An 18,701-nucleotide genomic window follows, 5' to 3' on the forward strand; every position below is an offset into this window, starting at 1 on the left:
GGACACATCTGTGTATGCTTCATCAAATGTAATTTGTAATTACATCCAAGTTTTTTAAATGTTTGACATAAAAAATTCAAAGGTACTCACAATGACTTGGAGGATGGGTTTTATGGACGTATCTCCCTGTTGCATTATGGCCTGAAAGAGTAAAAACAGAATGAGATACACATTCAAATCATGACCAAAATCTGACATATTTTTACAGCTTGGTATTTGGAATAAGCTACAGATAACATTATCCAAGAGGCTTTTTGGAGCTTATCATTTGAAAATCATTTAAGTTTTATCACTGTGGACAAATCATAAAATCATAGAAGTGAGATACATGCTTACCAACAAGGATACACTTACTACATCCAAAATACAGGGGTCACATATGTACTCGTTATTCAGAACAGCACACTGATTTGACCATAGTGCCCATTAATAGAGAATTAGGTAAGTATGGCAAATCCTTAAAAGAGAGTATCATGCAGCCTTAAAAAGATGTTTATATAATACTGGTTACCTCTTGTGAGAGAACTGATGAGTGGGGGCCACATGTGAGAGGCAGATCTCACACAATCTTCTTTTCATACCTTTTGAATTTTAAATCTCATAACTCCATTAGCAATTATGAAAATAATATCTTAAAAAGGGGCACCTGGGTGGCTCAGCTGGTTAAGCATCTGACTCTTGATTTCAGCTCAGGTCATGAACTCAGGGTTGTGAGATGGAGCCCTACATCAGGCTCCACACTAAGATTCTCTCTCCCTTTCCCTCTTCCTCTGCACCCCCCAAATAAAAATCATTTAAAGGTAATATCAGGGGGTGCCTGGATAATGCAGTTGATTAAGCATCTGGCTCTTGGTTTCAGTTTGGGGCTTGGGTCATGATCTCAGGGTCTTTGGATCAGACCCTGAGCTGGGCTCCTCACTCAGCACAGAATCTGCTTAGGTTTCCCTCTCCCTCTGCCCCTCCTCCCTACCATCGTGCATGTGCACTCCCTCTCAAATAAATGCACAAATTTTTAAGAAGTAAATAAATAAAGATAACCATCGGAAAAACTAACAGCAGTGAAGACTGGTTCTCTGGACTCTACTTTTGTTCATGCTGAAATAAACAGTACCAGACTAGCTCTTCCAACCACCAACTAAAACCTGGACAAAAATATATAAACTGTTTTCAAGAGTGCCTGGGTGGCTCTGTCGTTAAGCATCTGCCTTCGGCTCAAGTCATGATCCAGAGTCCTGGGACGGACCACCGCATCGAGCTCCCTACTCAGTGGGAAGCCTGCTTCTCCCTCTCCCTCCCCCTGCTTGTGTTCCCTCTTTCCCTGTCTCTGTCAAATAAATAAATAAGTAAATAAATATAAACTGTTTTCAAATACAAGACAACAGGTAGACCAAGACTGTGATCACTGAAATGAGGGGAACCCTATGACCATCCTGGCCTTCAGCACAGAGGTACTTTTAGACCACAGCATGGACAAGGGAACCCAAGAAGGCCTGGGTAGCCCTACTGAGCACAGATCAGAGTTCAGAGAAGCAAGTTAGCTGGATTTCATGGATACAGAGTACCAGAGATCAGCGAGCTACACCGAAAAAGAGCTTCAATAACCTATACAGGGGTTCCCTTGAGTCTCTGGATGAATTTTAAGTTGTGCATACACAGAATGAGATTCTATAAGATCAGGCAAAGAGTTATTAGAGTTATAAACTGAAAAATTAGTGGAGCTCACACAGGCTAGAATACAGATGAGTTCTAACCAGCCAGAGGACAGAAAACTCAATAAACATCTGCTGCATTCAGTAGAAACCCCAGAAAGGGCATGCTTTAGAAGCAGGACTAAACTAGACCAAAGCAAAAGCTATTCTAGACCCATTCCAATCTCTGAGGGATCAGCTGATTTGCAAGTAAATTAACAGTCTGCCAAAACAATTCAATATTCTTTTTAAGATTTATTTCTTTATTTGAGAGAGAGAGAAAACGCACCGCATGCACAAGTGGGAGGGACAAAGGGAAAGGTTCTCAACCAGATTTCAAGCTGAGTGTGGAGCCTGACACAGGGCTCGATCCCATGACCGAAGCCGAAACCAAGAGTTAAACGCTTAACCAACAGCACCACCCAGGTGCCCCACAACTCAATATTTAAAGAAATTTTAAAATACTCTGTTAACAGTATGGGAAGTAGGCAAAAAGTACTTCTGCAGCACACTAGAGTACTGACTGCTACCCTGAGGAAAAGCATTCGTGCAGTTGAGTTGTGAGTTGAACCAACTGCTTTTTTACAGAACACCATTTTTATTTGCAAGGCCAAAGGACAAACTGGTTATTCAAACTTCAGAATTCAGTAATATTTTCTCAAAAATAAGGTGAACCTGTTTTTAAGGAAGACGACAGTTATTGCCAATTATACAAGGGTTTTTTAGTGAAATCAGAACTTTTAAAAACTTCTACTCACGAACAATGAGCTTTACAGCTTCTCCATGTTTACAAACTTTTCTGATTAAAATAGTGAGATTAATAAGCATAAATTTTGGTTATATAATAAAACATATCAATATTTGGAAGATCTGCATAATGCGGTGAGTCAGCATTTTCCAAATGACCAAAGCATGACATTATAAATAATGCAGAGGCAAAAGATCCATTCAAAATGCAAGACAGACCATACCTTTTATTTTTTTAATTTGAGAGAGAGAGCAAGCGAGCATCAGCAAGGGGAGGGGCAGAAAGACAGGGAAAATACAATTTCCTATTTGTTTTGAAAAATATAGCTGTTTTTCACAAAACATATTATTTACCTTTTTTTTTTTTTTAAAAGGTTTTACCTATTCATCAGAGAGCGTGAGCAAGCAAGCACAAGCAGGAGGAGCGGCAGGCAGAGGGAGAAGCAGGCTGAAGAAGGAGTCCCTGCTGATCAGGGAGCCCAACACGGAGCTTGATCCCTGGGATCATGACCTGCACTGAAGGCAGATGCTTACTCGACTGAGCTACCCAGGCGCCCCAAGATAGACCAATTTTACATTTCAAATAACCTTTAAGAAACTACCATTTGTTGAGTTTTGATATAGAATTAGAGAAAAACTTTGTCTATTCACAGCCATTTCTTTTTTTTTTTTTTTAAGATTTTTTATTTATTTATTTGACAGACAGAGATCACAAGCAGGCAGAGAGACAGGCAGAGAGAGGAGGAAGCAGGCTCCCTGCCGAGCAGAGAGCCCCACACGGGGCTCGATTCCAGGACCCCGGGATCATGACCCGAGCAGAAGGCAGAGGCTTTAACCCACTGAGCCACCCAGGCGCCCCTATTCACAGCCATTTCTGACACCATATGTGTGTTTCCACGTGAAGCAATTCTCTGCAGACACCAAGTGGATGTCCTACAAATCAACTGTGACACTACCTAGAGTTAGTGTAGATCCCACAGGTTAGAGGCTGTCCCACAAGAACATCCCTTACTTCAGATACCAACCTCAAGTAGTGGGTCCTTAGGATGCCCACATTTCTGCCTTACTTGCCTACAAATTGGGGGTTCCTATGACCCCCTCCTCAGGCTCAAAACAAATTTTCTATTTGTTTCAAAATATATAGCTGTTTTTCACAAAACATGTTATTTACCTTTATTTTTTAAAGGTTTTATTTATTTATTCGTCAGAGAGAGAGAGAGAATGTAACCACAAACAAGGGGAGTACCAGGCAGAGGGAGCAGCAGGCTCCTCACCGAGCATAGAGCCCAGTGCGGGACTCAATCCCAAGACCCCGGGATCATGATCTGAGCCAAAGGTAGCTGTTTAACCTACTGACCCACCCAGGCATCCCAATATGTTGTTTATGTTAGAAGTTTAGTATTACCTTAAATGTATAAATATTTTTAAAATATTCCAGTTATAATTTCAAATATGGTAAGGTAGATATCTCATTTAAAAAGTTCCATCTTAAAACGATGTTTTAAGAGTACTTTAAGATCGGGGTGCCTGGGTGGCTCAGTCTGTCAAGCTCTTTATTTTGGCTCAGGTCATGACCTCAGGGTTGTGAGATCAGGCCGTGTCAGGGGCATGGGCACTGGGCATGGAGTCTGCTTGATACTTTCTCCTTTTGTCCCTCAACCCGCTTGAGTGTGTGGACACTCTTTCTGTCTCTCTCTAAAATAATTAATTAAATGAATAAAAATCTTTAAATGAAAAAAGTATTTTTTTAAAAGATTTTATTTATTTATTTGACAGAGAGAGACACAGTGACAGAGGGAACACAGGCAGGGGGAGTGAGAGAGGAAGAAGCAGGCTTCCTGCTGAGCAGGGAGCCCAATGCAATCCGGGGCTCCATTCCAGCATGACCTGAGCCGAAGGCAGACGTTTAACAGACTAAGCCACCCAGGTGCCCCCAAAAAAGAGTATTCTGAGATTAAAATGCTTGATGTTGAGTGTAGCATAAGAAACAGAGTTGTCCAATCACTGTGTTGTACACCTGAAACTAAGATAATGTTGTGTATCCACCATACTCAATTAAAAAAAAAAAGAGAGAGAGAGAGAGAGAACCACTAAATATTGAGACTAAATGTTTGTGTCTCTTCTCCCCCAATTCATATGTTGAAACCCAATCCCCAGTGTGATGGGGGCCTTTGGAGGGACTTAGTTTTAATGAGGTCATGAAGGTGAAGACCCCATATCAGAATTATTGCCCCTAGAAGAGGAAGAGACAGCAGAGTTCTCTTTTCCCACAAAGACGAGGTCATATGAGCACACAGTGAGACGGCAGCTGCAAGCCAGGAACACAGCCCTCACCCAGCACTGAATCTCCTGGAACCTCAATCTCAGATTTCCCGCATTTATGAAAACTAAATCTGCTGTTTGCACCACCCAGTCTATTTTGTAATAGTGGTCCAAATGAGGGTGAAGTGCTCTAAAGCAATCCTTGAAAAAGTTAAGCAAAGAGTACAGCTAATAAATCAATAGTGGAAATAAATTCAAATCATAAAACATACTCAAATAATCCAGAAGTCAGGAAGAGCAAAACAACAACAACAACAACAATAACAACAAACAGATGGGACAAGAAGCAAAATATAAAACTTAAAGCCAAACATGTAACTATATTAAGTGTAAATGGTTCAAGTACTTCAATTAAAAGGCAGAAATTGTCAGAATGGGTAAGATCAAACTATTTGCTGTCTACAAGAAATACACTTCAAATATAAAGAGACAGGTTAGGGGTGCCTGGGTGGCTCAGTGGATTAGGCTTCTGCCTTCAGCTCAGGTCATGATATCAAGGTCCTGGGATGGAGCCCCACATCGGGCTCTCTGCTAAGCATGGAGCCTGCTTCCCCCTCTCCCTCTGCCTGCCTCTCTGCCTACTTGTAAGCTCTCTCTCTGTCAAATGAATAAAGTCTTTAAAAAAATAAAAATAAGGGGCGCCTGGGTGGCTCAGCGGGTTGGGCCTCTGCCTTCGGCTCAGGTCATGATCCCAGGGTCCTGGGATCGAGCCCCGCATCGGGCTCTCTGCTCAGCAGGGAGCCTGCTTCCTCCTCTCTCTCTGCCTGCCTCTCTGCCTACTTGTGATCTCTGCCTGTCAAATAAATAAATAAATAAATCTTTAATAAATAAATAAATAAATAAAAATAAAGAGACAGGTTAAAGATGAAACATTGGAAAAGATGTACCATTACTGGCAGGCAAAGAAGGCTTCAGGACAAGGAATATTATCAGAGATAAAAAAGGACATTTCATAATAATGGGGTTGATTCCTGAAGAAGACACAATGATAAATGTATGCACCTAATAACAAAGTTTCAAAATACATGAAGCAAAAACCTACAGAATTAAAAGGAGAAACAGACAAGTCCACCATTATAATTGGTGCTTTCAACACTGTTCTTTCAGTAATGATAGGGCAAACAGATTTTTTTAAAAATGTAGGGGCATCTGGGTGGCTCAGTCATTAAGCCTCTGCCTTCAGCTCAGGTCATGATCCCAGGGTCCTGGGATCGAGCCCCACATGGGGCTCTCTGCTCAGCAGGGAGCCTGTTTCCCCCCACTCTGCCTGCTTCTCTGCCTACTTGTGATCTCTTGCTCTCTGTCAAATAAATAAATTAAATCTTTTTTAAAAGTATGTAGAAGAATATGAAAGATTAAACTATCAACCAACTTGACCTAATTAAACCTTCTAACAATTGCAGAATACACAGTCTCTTAAGTGCACCTAGAATATTTTCATCACGATTCCATACGCTGGGAAATAAAACAAGTCTCAATAATGTTAATGTTAAAAGACTGAATTCGGAGAGTTTGTTATTTGACCACACTGGAATTAAACTAAAAATCCTAACAACAGGGGCACCTGGGTGGCTCAGAGGGTTAAAGCCTCTGCCTTCGGCTCAGGTCATGATCCCAGGGTCCTGGAATCGAGCCCCGCATTGGGCTCTCTCCTTGGTGGGGAGCCTGCTTCCTTCTCTCTCTCTGCCTGCCTCTCTGCCTACTTGTGATCTCTGTGTCAAATAAATAAATAAAATCTTAAAAAAAAAATCCTAACAAGAGGCTGTCTAGAAAACTTCCAAATATTTAGAAATTTAACAGTAAACTTTTTCTTTTTTTTAAAGTAATCTGTATACCCAACTTGGTGCTTGAACTCACAACTCAGAGATCAAGAGTTGCAGGTTCCACCTACTGAGCCAGCAAGGCACCCTGTAAACAGTAAACTTCTAAATAACCCACCTGTAGAAAAAGATACTGCAAGAGAAGTTAGAAAGTATTATTAACAGAACGAAAATGAAAATACAATCTATCTAAATGTATTGGATTCACCAGAGCAATGTTTAGAGGGAAAATTAGAGCTTTAAATATTTAGAGAAGAAAAAAGGTCCAAAATCAATGATCTAAACTTCCACCATAAGAAGCCAGAAAAAGAATAAACTCAAGCATGTAGAAGGAAGGAATGATTAAAAAGAGCAAAAAGTCAATAAAGTAGAAAATGGATAAACAGGAAAAAACAATTAAACCAAAAGTTGGTTCTCTGAAAAGATCAATAAAATTGATAAACTTCTACCTAGTCTGATCAAGAAAAACAAATATTCTCAATATCAGAAAGGAAAAATGAAAAAAAAAAAAGAAATGAAAAATGCATCACAATAAGTCACGTATATATGAGATAGTAAGGGACTATTAGAAATAACTTTATGAGGGGCGCCTGGGTGGCTCAGTCCTTAAGCATCTGCCTTTGACTCAGGTCATGATCCCAGGATCCTGGGATGGAGTCCCACATCGGGCTCCCTGCTTGGCCGGAAGCCTGCTTCTCCCTCCCCCACTTCCCTTGCTTGTGTTTCCTTTCTCTCTGTGTCTCTCTCTGTCAAATAAATAAAAATCTTTTTAAAAAAAATTAAAGTTATGAAACAACTTAGATTAAGTGGGTAAGTCCCTTGAAAAAGACAAATTATCAAACTGACATACAAAATGTAGAGAAGCTAGATACTATTATATTCATTAAAGAGACTGAATTTGTAATTTAAAATATTCCAAAAGAGATAACACTAGGTCCAGGTGGCTTTACTGGTAAATTTTTTTATCTAACATGTAAAGACCAAAAAAAAAAAAAAAAAAAAATCAGGGGCGCCTGAGTGGCTCAGTGGGTTAAGCCTCTGCCTTCCACTCAGGTCATGATCTCAGGGTCCTGGGATCAAGCCCCACATCGGCCTCTCTGCTCAGCAGGGAGCCTGCTTCCCCCTCTCTCTGCCTGCCTCTCTGCCTACTTGTGGTCTGTCAAATAAATAAATAAAATCTTAAAAAGAAAGTCAATCTTCCATAAATGATGTTAGGAAATAAAAGAGAACACTTTCCAACTCATTTTACGATATTAGGTTTACCTCAAAGGAAAAATAAAGTCATTCTAAGAAAGAAAAACTACAGGGGCCCCTGGGTGGCTCAGTGGGTTAAGCCTCTGCCTTGGGCTCAGGGCAAGACCTCAGGGCCCTGGGATCAAGCCCCGCATCAGGCACTCTGCTCAGCGGGGAGCCTGCTTCCTCCTCTCTCTCTGCCGCCTCTCTGCCTATTTGTGATCTCTCTCTCTCTCTAATAAATAAATAAAATCTTAAAAAAAAAGAAAGAAAAAACTACAGACCTATATAACACTCATGAATGTAGATGCAAACACTACACATTCACTAGGATAGTTAACTTAAAAGATGACAAAACTAAGAGCTGGCATAGATATGGAAAACAGTTTGGCAATTTCTTACAAACATTCACTTAACATACCACCCAGCAATTAATTAACACTCCTAGGCATTTACCCCAGAGGAATGAAAATATATTTCCACAAGAAGATTTTTACATAAATGTCCATAGCATCTTCATTCATAACAGCCAAAAAATGAAAATAACCCAAATGTTTAACAGTAACAGGTAAATTATGTTTATTTGCACGATGGAGTACTACTCAGCAATAAAAGGTGCAAACTACTGAAACATGGATAAATCTCAAAAAACATTTTGCTGAGACAAAGAAGCCAGACACAAGTCTACATGAAGTTTTAGAATAGTCAAACTAACCTTTGGAGATATAAACCAGACACCAAAACTCTAGTTTACCTAGGCTGGAAGCAAGGACTAGGCAAGGAGCAGGAGATCAGAGTGCTGTATACATTTGCCAAAGCTCATCAAACTGCATGCAACTTGATGACTTTTTATTACATACATTACAGTTTTTATTAAGTGTAAATCAGTGCTGAGTTTCAATAAAGGTGATTTTTTTTTTTTTTTAAGTTTCTAGGGAACAGAACTGGGGCAGGGTGGGGCATAAAGTCAGTAATTTCATAAAACACCTTTCTGTTCTATTTGATTTATAAACCACATGCATGTATTAATTTATTATTCTTTTTAATTTGTGTCATCATAAAGTGAATATAAGATTAAATCTTCTGGGACATACAACATGATATGTACACTTAACACAAAACTGCCTTAAATTTTCCAAATTAACATTGCATATAAAACACAAAGTAAACCCAATTTAAACAATGGACAAGAGACTTTAGGAGACATTTTTCCAAAGACCTACAGATGGCCAACAGACACACAGGATCCTCAACACCACTATTCACCATGGAAATGCAAATCAAAACCACAATCAGACTGGCTACTATCAAAAAGACAAAAAGTACGAAGTGTTGGCAAAGATGCGGATGAACAGGAACCCTTGTACCCTGTTGGTGGGCAACATAAACTGGTGCAGCCACTATGGAAAACAGTACGGAGGCTCCTCAAAAAATCAAAAACCAAACTACCATGTGATCTAGCAATTCCACTTCTGGGATGTACCTGAAGAAAACAAAACACCAATTCAAAGAGATACATGCATGCCAAGTTCACTGCAGCATTATTTATAATAGCCAAGGTAAAGAAGCAACCTAAGTGTCCATAAAGAAATGAATGGCTAAAGATACACACGTGTATCCTTTACAGAGGAATATTAACCATAAAAAAGAATGAAATCTTGCCACTTGTGACAACACAGGTGGACCTACATGGTATTATGCTAAATGAAATAAGCCTGACAGAGAAGACAAATACATATGATTTCATGTTGAATCTTTAAAACAAAACACAAACAGACTCATAGAGGAAACAAACTATTGGTTACAAGAGTAAGGAGATCTGGATTAAGAGGGTTCAGGCTTCCAGATCTAAAACAAATGGGTTATGGAGATGTAATGCACAACACAGGGAATTTAGTCAGTAACAATGTAATAACTTTGTGTGGTAACAGACAGTAACTAGATTTATCCTGGGGATCATTACTCCTAATGTATAAAAATACCAAATCACTATGATGAACACCTGAAACTAACAGAATACTGTATGTCAATTACACTTCAGTTAAAAAAATACAAAGCAACAGAATGTAATAGTCAAGGGCACATGTATTCAAATCTTCACCCCACTGACAATTAACTTCTCTGCACTTTAATTTCTTCAACTGTGAGGTGCAGGTAATTATAAAAATCTACCTTACAGGGTTACTGTAAGTACTGACTATTATAGATAAAGTATCTGGCACATTGGAAAAGGCAAAAATACTAGTTTCCTCCCCTTTCTTTATATTACCCAATAAATTAAGATACAAATGCTATTTATTCTATTTACCATAATACTTCCATGTACAATCTCTTCTTTTATGATGTTAGCTCTTGCCCCAAATGCCTCTATTATTTATGTTAGTTGCTTACCCTTTGGGCCTGTGTCTTTTGAACGAAAATGATACTACTTGCTTTAGCTAATGATAATCACAGTTGGCAAAGGTTCCCCACACTATCACCACAAACACAAAAATTTTCTTTGTCATTTATGAATAAAACTTAATATTTGACCTAACACTAGAAATATGTTTCCAAAGTTTTGAATACAGCAAAAACCAAGTGATCAAATTATTAACACCATAATCATTCTTTCTAAAAGTGAAGAACAATTCCTAACTTGCCTTAAAGTCACAAGGCGGGGCTCCTGGGTGGCTCAGTCATGCGCTCTCGCTTGCTCTCTCATATAAATCTTTTTTTAAAAAGATTTTATTTATTTATTTGTCAGAGAGAGAGAGCACAAGCAGGGGAAGCAGCAGGGGGAGAGAACCAGGCTCCCTGCTGAGCAAGGAGGCCGATTCGGAACTTGATCCCTGGACCCTGAGATCATGACTGGAGCCGAAGGCAGACACTCAGACACCCTAAAAGTCCCAATAAATCTTTTTTTTTAAAAAGGTGCAAGGTAGCAGCTGTAAGTAAATGAGAACAACAAGTTCAACCAATTCTCAGGTTTAATTGTTCCTAATTTATTCAAGTAGTAACTCCACTCAGCTGTTTTTCCCCATTTATCTCTGTCTTTTTTTTTTTTTTTTCCACTGCCTCATATGCAACTAGCATTTACTGGACATCTAAAACTTGCCATCACTGCTCCAGGTCTTGAGGAGACTACTTTGAGCAAAAAATAGATGTGATTTCAGGCCTCCAAGAATTTACAGTCCAGGGGGGGAGACAAAAACTAATATTAGTCAAATAAAAAGCAAATAAGTATAAAATTACATCTGCGATAATTAAGAGGTAACATATACTGAACATTTACTGTGTACCAGGCATGAACTAAGCACTTTTTTTTTTTAAACTAAGCACTTTAAATGTAATAGCTCACCTAATTCTCCCACTAACCTTAGGCAATAGGTACTAGGTATAATTACCTTCATTTTACAGAAGAGAAAAGGCAAAGTTTAGTATCTTGTCCAAAGTCACACAGGTAATACATGAACAAGCAGGAATCATGGTCTCAAAATAAAGGGAATTAGGCTAGTAAAGGAAGGTTTCTCTGAAAACCTAACTGAGCTGAGATTTGAAGATTGTTACCCAGGGAGGGCAGAGTGAAGAACCACACAGGCAGATGGAAAAGAATGTGCCAGACTACAGAATATACCAGAAATTTAAATTAAAAAAAAAAGAAAGACCCAAAGAAATGGAAAGACATTCCATACTCGTAGGTTAGAGGAATAAATATTGTTGAACTGTCTATACTACCCAAAGAAATCTAAACATTTGATGCAATCCCGATCAAAATGCCAATAACATTTTTCGCAGAACTAGAATAATCCTAAAATTTGTAAGGAACCACAAAAGACCTGTTATAGCCAAAGCAATCTTGAAAAAGAAAAACAAAGCCAGAGGCATCACAATTCCAAATTTCAAGTTATATTACAAACCCATAGTCATCAAAACAGTATGGTACCGGCACAAAAACAGACACACAGTTCAACAGAACAAAATAGAAAAACCCAGAAATAGGCCCACAATTACATGGTCAGTTAATCTTCAACAAAGGAGGAAAAGAATACGCAATGGGAAAAAGACAGCCTCTTCAACAAATGGGATTGGGAAAACTGGACGGCAACATGCAAAAGAATAAAACTGGACTACTTTCTTACAGCATACACAAACACAAACAAAATGGATTAAAGATCTAAATGTGACATCTGAACCATAAGAATACTAGAAGACAGCAGAGGCAGTAATTTCTCTGACATCAGCAGTAGCAACATCTTTCTAGATATGTCTGCCTCCTGAGGCAAGGGAAATAAAAGCAAAAATAAACCATGGGACTACATCAAAATAAAAAGCTTTTGCACAGCAAAGTAAACAGTCAACAAAACCAAAAGACAACCTACTGAATGGGAAAAGATATTTGCAAATGACAGATCTGAGAAGGGCTTAGTATCCAAAATATATAAAAGACTGCTACTCAACACCTGAAACACAAATAATCCAATTAAAAAATGGGCAGAAGACATGAACAGACATTTCTCCAAAGAAGACATCCAGATGGCCAACACACACGAAAAAGTAATGACTCATTACTTTTCAACATTACATTTCAACACACATGAAAAAGATACCTCATCATCGGGGAAATGCAAATCAAAACTACAATGAGCTATTACTTTACACCTGTCAGAATGGCTAAAACTAACACCACAAGAAACAAGTGTTGGCAAGGATGATGTGTAAAAGGAACCCTCGTGCACTGCTGGGAATGCAAACTGGGCAAAAACAGTATGGAGGTTCTCAAAAAGTTAAAAATAGAACTACCTTAGGATCCAGTAACTGCACTATTGGGTAGTTACCCCAAAAATACGAGAACACTAATTTGAAAGGATACATGCACCCCCATGTTGTGGCAGTATTATTTACAACAAACTATGCAAGCAGTCCAAGTGCCCACTGATAGATGAATGGATAGAAAAGATGTTTATGTTGGGTGGAAATCAGAAGTCCAGGCAAGAAACAATGGTGCCAGAGTGGAAGAAAAATAGATGGATTTAAGAGATACGTTGTGGAGGTAAAACACCAATTTGGGTGATGGACTGAACATCTAAGGTGATGGAAGTTTGCAGAAGAATGATTCCACAATTTTTGGCTAGCATATCTTGATGGGTAATAGAGCTATTGATACAGACAAGGAACACCAAGAGGCCCAAACTTAGCAAAATAACGGATTTGCTTTGGCACACGCTGAATTTAAAATGCCTTTGAGGTATCAGGTAGGCAGACATATTACAGAGCTTTCTCTTTCAGAGTAAAGGTGGCTCCGGAAAAAGAAATGTGTGAGCAACTGACATAGTTGGTAATGGGATTGTCTTGGTAGCAGAGGGCCTAGGACAGGACATAACCTTGAGTAACAAAAACTTACAAGGAGGGACCGGCAAATAAGACGAGGAAAGACCAGCCAAGCCAAGTCAGAGAAGCCAAAAAGGAGTGTTATGAGAAAGAAGAAATGCTCAAAACTGGTCAAAAGGAGTAACTCTCAAACACTACTGAGAACTCAGGTTTAGTTAAAAACTGAAAAGTGTCTGTTAGATTTAACGACTTGGAAGCACCGCTAACTTCTGCCAGGGTTCTTTCTATAGTGATCGAGGGAACAACCGACTGGAGTCTGTTAACGGGAGGTGAGATGAAAACTGACAACTCTAGAGAAGTTCGGCCGTGGGTAGGGGACAGGAAGAGGGTGATGGGGGACGATCAAGTTAATTCTGCTTCATTTTAAGTAGAAAAAACATGGACATGTTTAAAAGACGATAGTAAAAATTTTTCGAGGAGATGGTGAGAATTCTAGGGAGTCACCCGCCGGTCCCCCCCAACCCCGCCAATCTTCTCCCGCGTTTTCTCCCCATCGCCTCCAGCTCCTCTCTCCCTTCTCCACCCCCACAAGCCCAGGGCCCACAGCCACCCTAGCCCGGCTGCCCGCAGGTGTCTCCTCACCGCAATGGCCCCCTCGCTCAGGTGGCCCACCATGACTGCGCAATGCCAACTCCCGCGCTCCGGGTCCTCGGCACCTCCCGCTCACTCCCGGGACCCCGCGCGCTCCAAAGCTATTGGGCTAAGTAGCTGCCCCCGCCTTCTGACATGCGCAAGGCACAAGGGCGGGCTTAGGAGCGGAGCAACCACCGCATTGGCCGAGGCCCTGCGAGCAGCCCACGTGACACGCCAGAGCCCGGGTTCAGGAACTCGTCACGCCACGGCTGCGCCTGGGGGCGGGGCCCGAGCCGTGGGGCGCGCCAGGGATGACGCGAGTTCTTTTTCTGGGCGTGAGGTCCAGTCCCGAGAGCTTTCCTAGACGGTTCTCGGAAAAAAACCTGGCTCGGGCCTTTGCTGGGCCGACCGACTATTAGCCCAGAAGAGAGAGCTATTCCCTGACACCTCTGCTGCTAGCCGTAGGCAAAGCAGTAACTTGATTCCTTCGGCAATCCAAGGGCCGAGCTCCCGCCATTGCTAGACCCTGAGCTTGGCACAAGGGGAATCTGCGAAGGTAAATAGGATCCGGTCCCTGCCCTCAGAGGAGACCATAGTCTGTCGAGGGAGCTACCGCAGTGAGTAGCCCTAACTCCATGTAGACATGATTTGGGCCTCAGGAGAGACACAAAGTGTGCTGCGTTCGCAGATGGAAAATCAGGGAAGGCTTCCTGGAGGAGGTGCCATTTAAACTTGGTCTTGAAGGGTGTGTGCAAATTTGCGAGGTGGACTCTGAGGGAGGGATGCTCCCGGAAGAAAGCGTAACCTACGCAAAAACTAGGGAGGTGAATAGCCTGGCAAGCTAGGGATAGCTTTAAGTAGCTCAGGACAGTAGGGTACAAAGGAAGAGGTGAGACTTGGGCATTAGAAAATGAGCCCAGGGGTCAGATTTGTACTGGGCTTTCCTAAATGCTTGGAGGAGCATTCATTGATTTAGGCAGAGGACTGACATCTGTTTCAATATGGAGGATGAATTGAATTTAGGGGGTAGGGTAGGGAACTGAGGCCATGGAGACTAGTTATGACACTGGAAAGAATGCCAGACCAGAGATGGTGAGGACTTGAATAAAGAAATGATCTGGGAATTGAAAGAAAAATCTGAACTGTGTAAGAGATAGAAACGTTTGTTAATTTAATAGTAGCTGGGGAGGGAGAAAAATCTGGAATGTCTCAGGTTTCTCACCTGAGGAGCTTGGGAAGATGGAGGTTTAAGAGGCAAGCCTGGTGTGTGGAACAAAGTAGGCCTTCAGTAAATATTTCTAAATAAAAGGATGCTCAGTGAATACGTGTGAGAGAAAATAGATCCTCAGCATGGAAACTACAGGAAAAGACCACAAGAATGATTTTTGTTTCTTCACATTTGTTTAAGTAAAATCTTGATTTTTTTTTCTAGACTTGTGCATTTGTAGAAATCTGAATTCCTTATTTTCTTATTCATTTTATAGGCCTAAGGTAGAATGGATCTGCCTGTGGATGAGTGGAAATCATATATATTTCAGAAATGGTCTTTGCTGCCAAAGTCCATTCAGGACACAATTTCTACGGCAGACACTTTAAAGGATATCTTTCTTCACTCCTCTTCGCTTCTTCAGTAAGTGTGTGAAAGCTTTAACCTGGGAAATTTTGATTGAGAAAATGTTCTCTTTTGTCATTTGCTCTCACTTTCTATCTCTTTTTCATGGAAGGATTAAGTTCAGATTTTATATTTCTTGCTATTTCCAGTTTTTCCTAACCTATTACAGAACAGGTGGGGATGCTAATGGCTTTTTTGGTGTCAATGTTATGTTTCAATAATCAATGCCTTGCTACAGAAACGAGGCTGTGAACTTTGCTATCTCCCAAAAGATATAATGGGCATTTACTAGCTACACATAGAAATTTATAGGTGCTCAAATTGAAAAAGGACTTTAGAATTCATATAGTCTAACCCCAGTATTTTTCAAACTCTCTTGACCAACGTCCTCAGTAAGAAATACTATTTTAGGGGCACCTGGGTGGCTCAGTGGGTTAAGCTTCTGCCTTCAGTTCGGGTCATGGTCGCAGTGTCCTGGGATCGAGCCCGGAGTCGAGCTCTCTGCTCGGCAGGGAGCCTGCTTCCCTCTCTCTCTCTCTCTGCCTACTTGTGATCTCTGTCTGTCAAATAAATAAATAAAATCTTAAAAAAAAGAAATACTATTTTATATCACAGCCTAGTATGTACATACATAAATAGAAAATTGAAACAAGAGTTTCCCAAAACATTCAGTGAATTTTTATCGGACACCTGTTTGTGCCAGCCACTGTGCTAGATGCTTAGAGAACAAAAATACATCAGTGAGGGGTGCCTGGCTGACTTAGTCAGTAGTGCATGTGACTCTTGATCTTAGGGGAGTGAGTTCACGCCCCACATTGGGCAGTAGAGCTTAATTTTTTAAAAAAAGAGAAAGAAATATACATAGGTAAAAAAAAAAATTGGCACAGATACTTACTCTTGAGGGGCTTAGTTCTGGCAAAGGAGGGACAGACAGTAAACATAAATAAGCAAAGTATATAGTATGTTAAAAGTGCTATGTATAGGGGCGCCTGGGTGGCTCAGTGGGTTAAAGCCGCTGCCTTCGGCTCAGGTCATGATCCCAGCGTCCTGGGATGGAGCCCCGCATCGGGCTTTCTGCTCAGCAGGGAGCCTGCTTCCTGCCTTCTCTCTCTGCTTGCCTCTATGCCTACTTGTGATCTGTCTGTCAAATAAATAAATAAAATCTTTAAAAAAAAAAGTGCTATGTATAATAGAAAAAAAAATTAAAATAGAACAGGGTAAGGGAAATAGGCTGTGCCAGGAGTGAGATTGGAGGTTGTAGTATTAAATAGTGCGATCACTTATGGTTTTGCTGAAAAGATGGAAGTTGAGGGGCATCTGGGTGGCTCGGTTGGTTAAGTGTCGACTCTTTTTTAAAGATTTTATTTATTTGAGGGGCGCCTGGGTGGCTCAGTGGGTTAAAGCCTCTGCCTTCAGCTCAGGTCATGATCGCAGGGTCCTGGGATCGAACCCCGAATTGGGCTCTCTGCTCAGCTGGGAGCCTGCTCCCCGCCCCACCCCCGCCCTCTGCCTGCCTCTCTGCCTACTTGTGATCTCTGTCTGTCAAATAAATAAAATCTTTAAAAATTTTTTCAAAAAAAAAAAGATTTTATTTATTTTGACAGAGAGAGAGATCACAAGTAGGCAAAGAGGCAGGCAGGGGGTGGCGGGGAGCCTGATGCGGGGCTTGATCCCAGAACCCTGAGGTCATGACCTTAGCCGAAGGCAGAGGCTTAACCCACTGAGCCATACAGGCGCCCCTCAAATAAGTTTGTTTTTTTTTTTAAAGATTTTATTTACTTGACAGATCACAAGTAGGCAGAGAGGCAGGCAGTGAGAGAGAGAGAGAGAGGAAGAAGCAGGCTCCCTGCTGAGCAGAGAGCCCTATGCGGGGCTTGATCCCAGGATCCTGAGATCATGACCTGAGAAGAAGGCAGAGGCTTTAACCCATTGAGCCACCCAGGCGCCCCTCAAATAAGTATTTTTTAAAAGTAGATCTGTATTACAAAAATTTAAACTCAATTATTGTAATTTTATCAAAAATTTTACAGAAACTTATCTTCTCTTTTGTTGTAGATACACTTCTGTAATAGCCTTGATTTTCTTCTTGACCCAAAAAAACTAAATATTTATTCTCAGACTTTCCATAGGAAGAGTTTGCTGACTCCTGTTTCAAGGGATCACTCTGACTCCAGTGTTGAGAATAGGCTATAGGAGAAGAGAGGGTGGAATTAGAGAAACCTGTTGGGAGGCTCGTGCGTTCATCCGGGTGAGAGATGAGGTGATGATAATTTGGACCAGGGTGGTAGTGGTTAAGGTTGATGAGAAGTGGCTAGATTCCGAAGGTAAACATAATAGAATTCCCTAAAGATGAGGTGTGTTGTGTTAGAGAATGAGAGAAGTAAAACGTGGCTTAGGGAATATAGGCCCAAGAAGTATGAATTTACCATCACCTGGGAGGGCGGCAGATGGAGCTTTTGGGGAAAGAAGATCAGGGGTTCATCATTCAGTTTGAGATGTCTAACAGACATCCAAGCGGAGCTTTCGAAATGAACATGGCATTTAGGGGCGAGCACTGGCCTAGAGATAGAAATTTGGGAGTCATACAGGGGCTCTCAAGTCACAGACTGGATCAGTTCACCATGGAACAGAATGTAGATGCTTACTGCCTGTAGTATACTTTGATATTTTCCTCTATCTCATTTTAAAAATGCTAATTAGGGGCGCCTGGGTACCTCAGTTGGTTAACCATCTGACTCTTGATTTTGGCTCAGGTGGTGATCTCAGGGTCCTGGGATCCAGCCCTGTGTAGGGCTCTGTGCTTGGTGGGGAGTCCACATAGCAGTTACTCCCTCTCCCTCCACCCCACCCCGTGTGTGCTCTCTCCTCTCTCTCTCTCTCTCTTTCTTTAAAATAAATAAATGAATCTTTAAAAAGTACAAATAGGGGCACCTGGGAGGCTCAGTTGGTTAAGCGGCTTCCTTCAGCTCAGGTCATGATCTCAGGGTCCTGACATCAAGGCCCACATTAGGCTCCCTGCTCAGCGGGGAGTCTGCTTTCTCCTCTTCCTCTGCCCTTGCTGGTAGCACTCTCTCCCTCACGCTCTCTCTCAGGTAAATAAATAAAATCTTTAAAAAACTAATAATAGGGCGCCTGGGTGGCTCAGTGGGTTAAGCCTCTGTCTTCGGCTCAAGTCATGATCTCAGGGTCCTGGGATCGAGTCCTGCATCGGGCTCTCTGCTCAGCAGGGAGCCTGCTTCCCCCTGCCCCTCTACCTGCCTCTCTGCCTACTTGTGATCTCTGTTAAAAAAATAAATAAAATCTTTATTTAAAAAAAAACTAATAATAAAATTTTTT

The 18,701-nt window shown here is 41.1% G+C and overlaps 2 protein-coding genes across 2 annotated transcripts in view; one reads left to right on the top strand and one right to left on the bottom strand.

Annotated features, from left to right (window-relative positions):
- Window positions 1–13,902, bottom strand: part of RPA1 (replication protein A1) — a 90,385-nt gene extending 76,483 nt beyond the window's left edge. The window contains exons 1-2 of the mRNA XM_080826034.1: window positions 13,763–13,902; window positions 91–141 (exon numbers count right to left, since the gene is read on the bottom strand). Coding sequence (XP_080682160.1) covers window positions 91–141; window positions 13,763–13,795 — 84 coding nt within the window. The 5' untranslated portion in view covers window positions 13,796–13,902. The remainder of the gene's footprint in view (window positions 1–90; window positions 142–13,762) is intronic.
- A 130-nt stretch (window positions 13,903–14,032) lies between these two features.
- The window catches only part of SMYD4 (SET and MYND domain containing 4), a 53,057-nt gene continuing 48,388 nt past the window's right edge, over window positions 14,033–18,701 (top strand). Inside the window, exons 1-2 of the mRNA XM_080826404.1 lie at window positions 14,033–14,309; window positions 15,238–15,383. Of these exons, the coding sequence (XP_080682530.1) occupies window positions 15,250–15,383 (134 nt within the window). The 5' untranslated portion in view covers window positions 14,033–14,309; window positions 15,238–15,249. The remainder of the gene's footprint in view (window positions 14,310–15,237; window positions 15,384–18,701) is intronic.

This window comes from Martes martes (assembly GCF_963455335.1).
Source record: "Martes martes genome assembly, chromosome: 16".
Taxonomy (NCBI): domain Eukaryota; kingdom Metazoa; phylum Chordata; class Mammalia; order Carnivora; family Mustelidae; genus Martes; species Martes martes.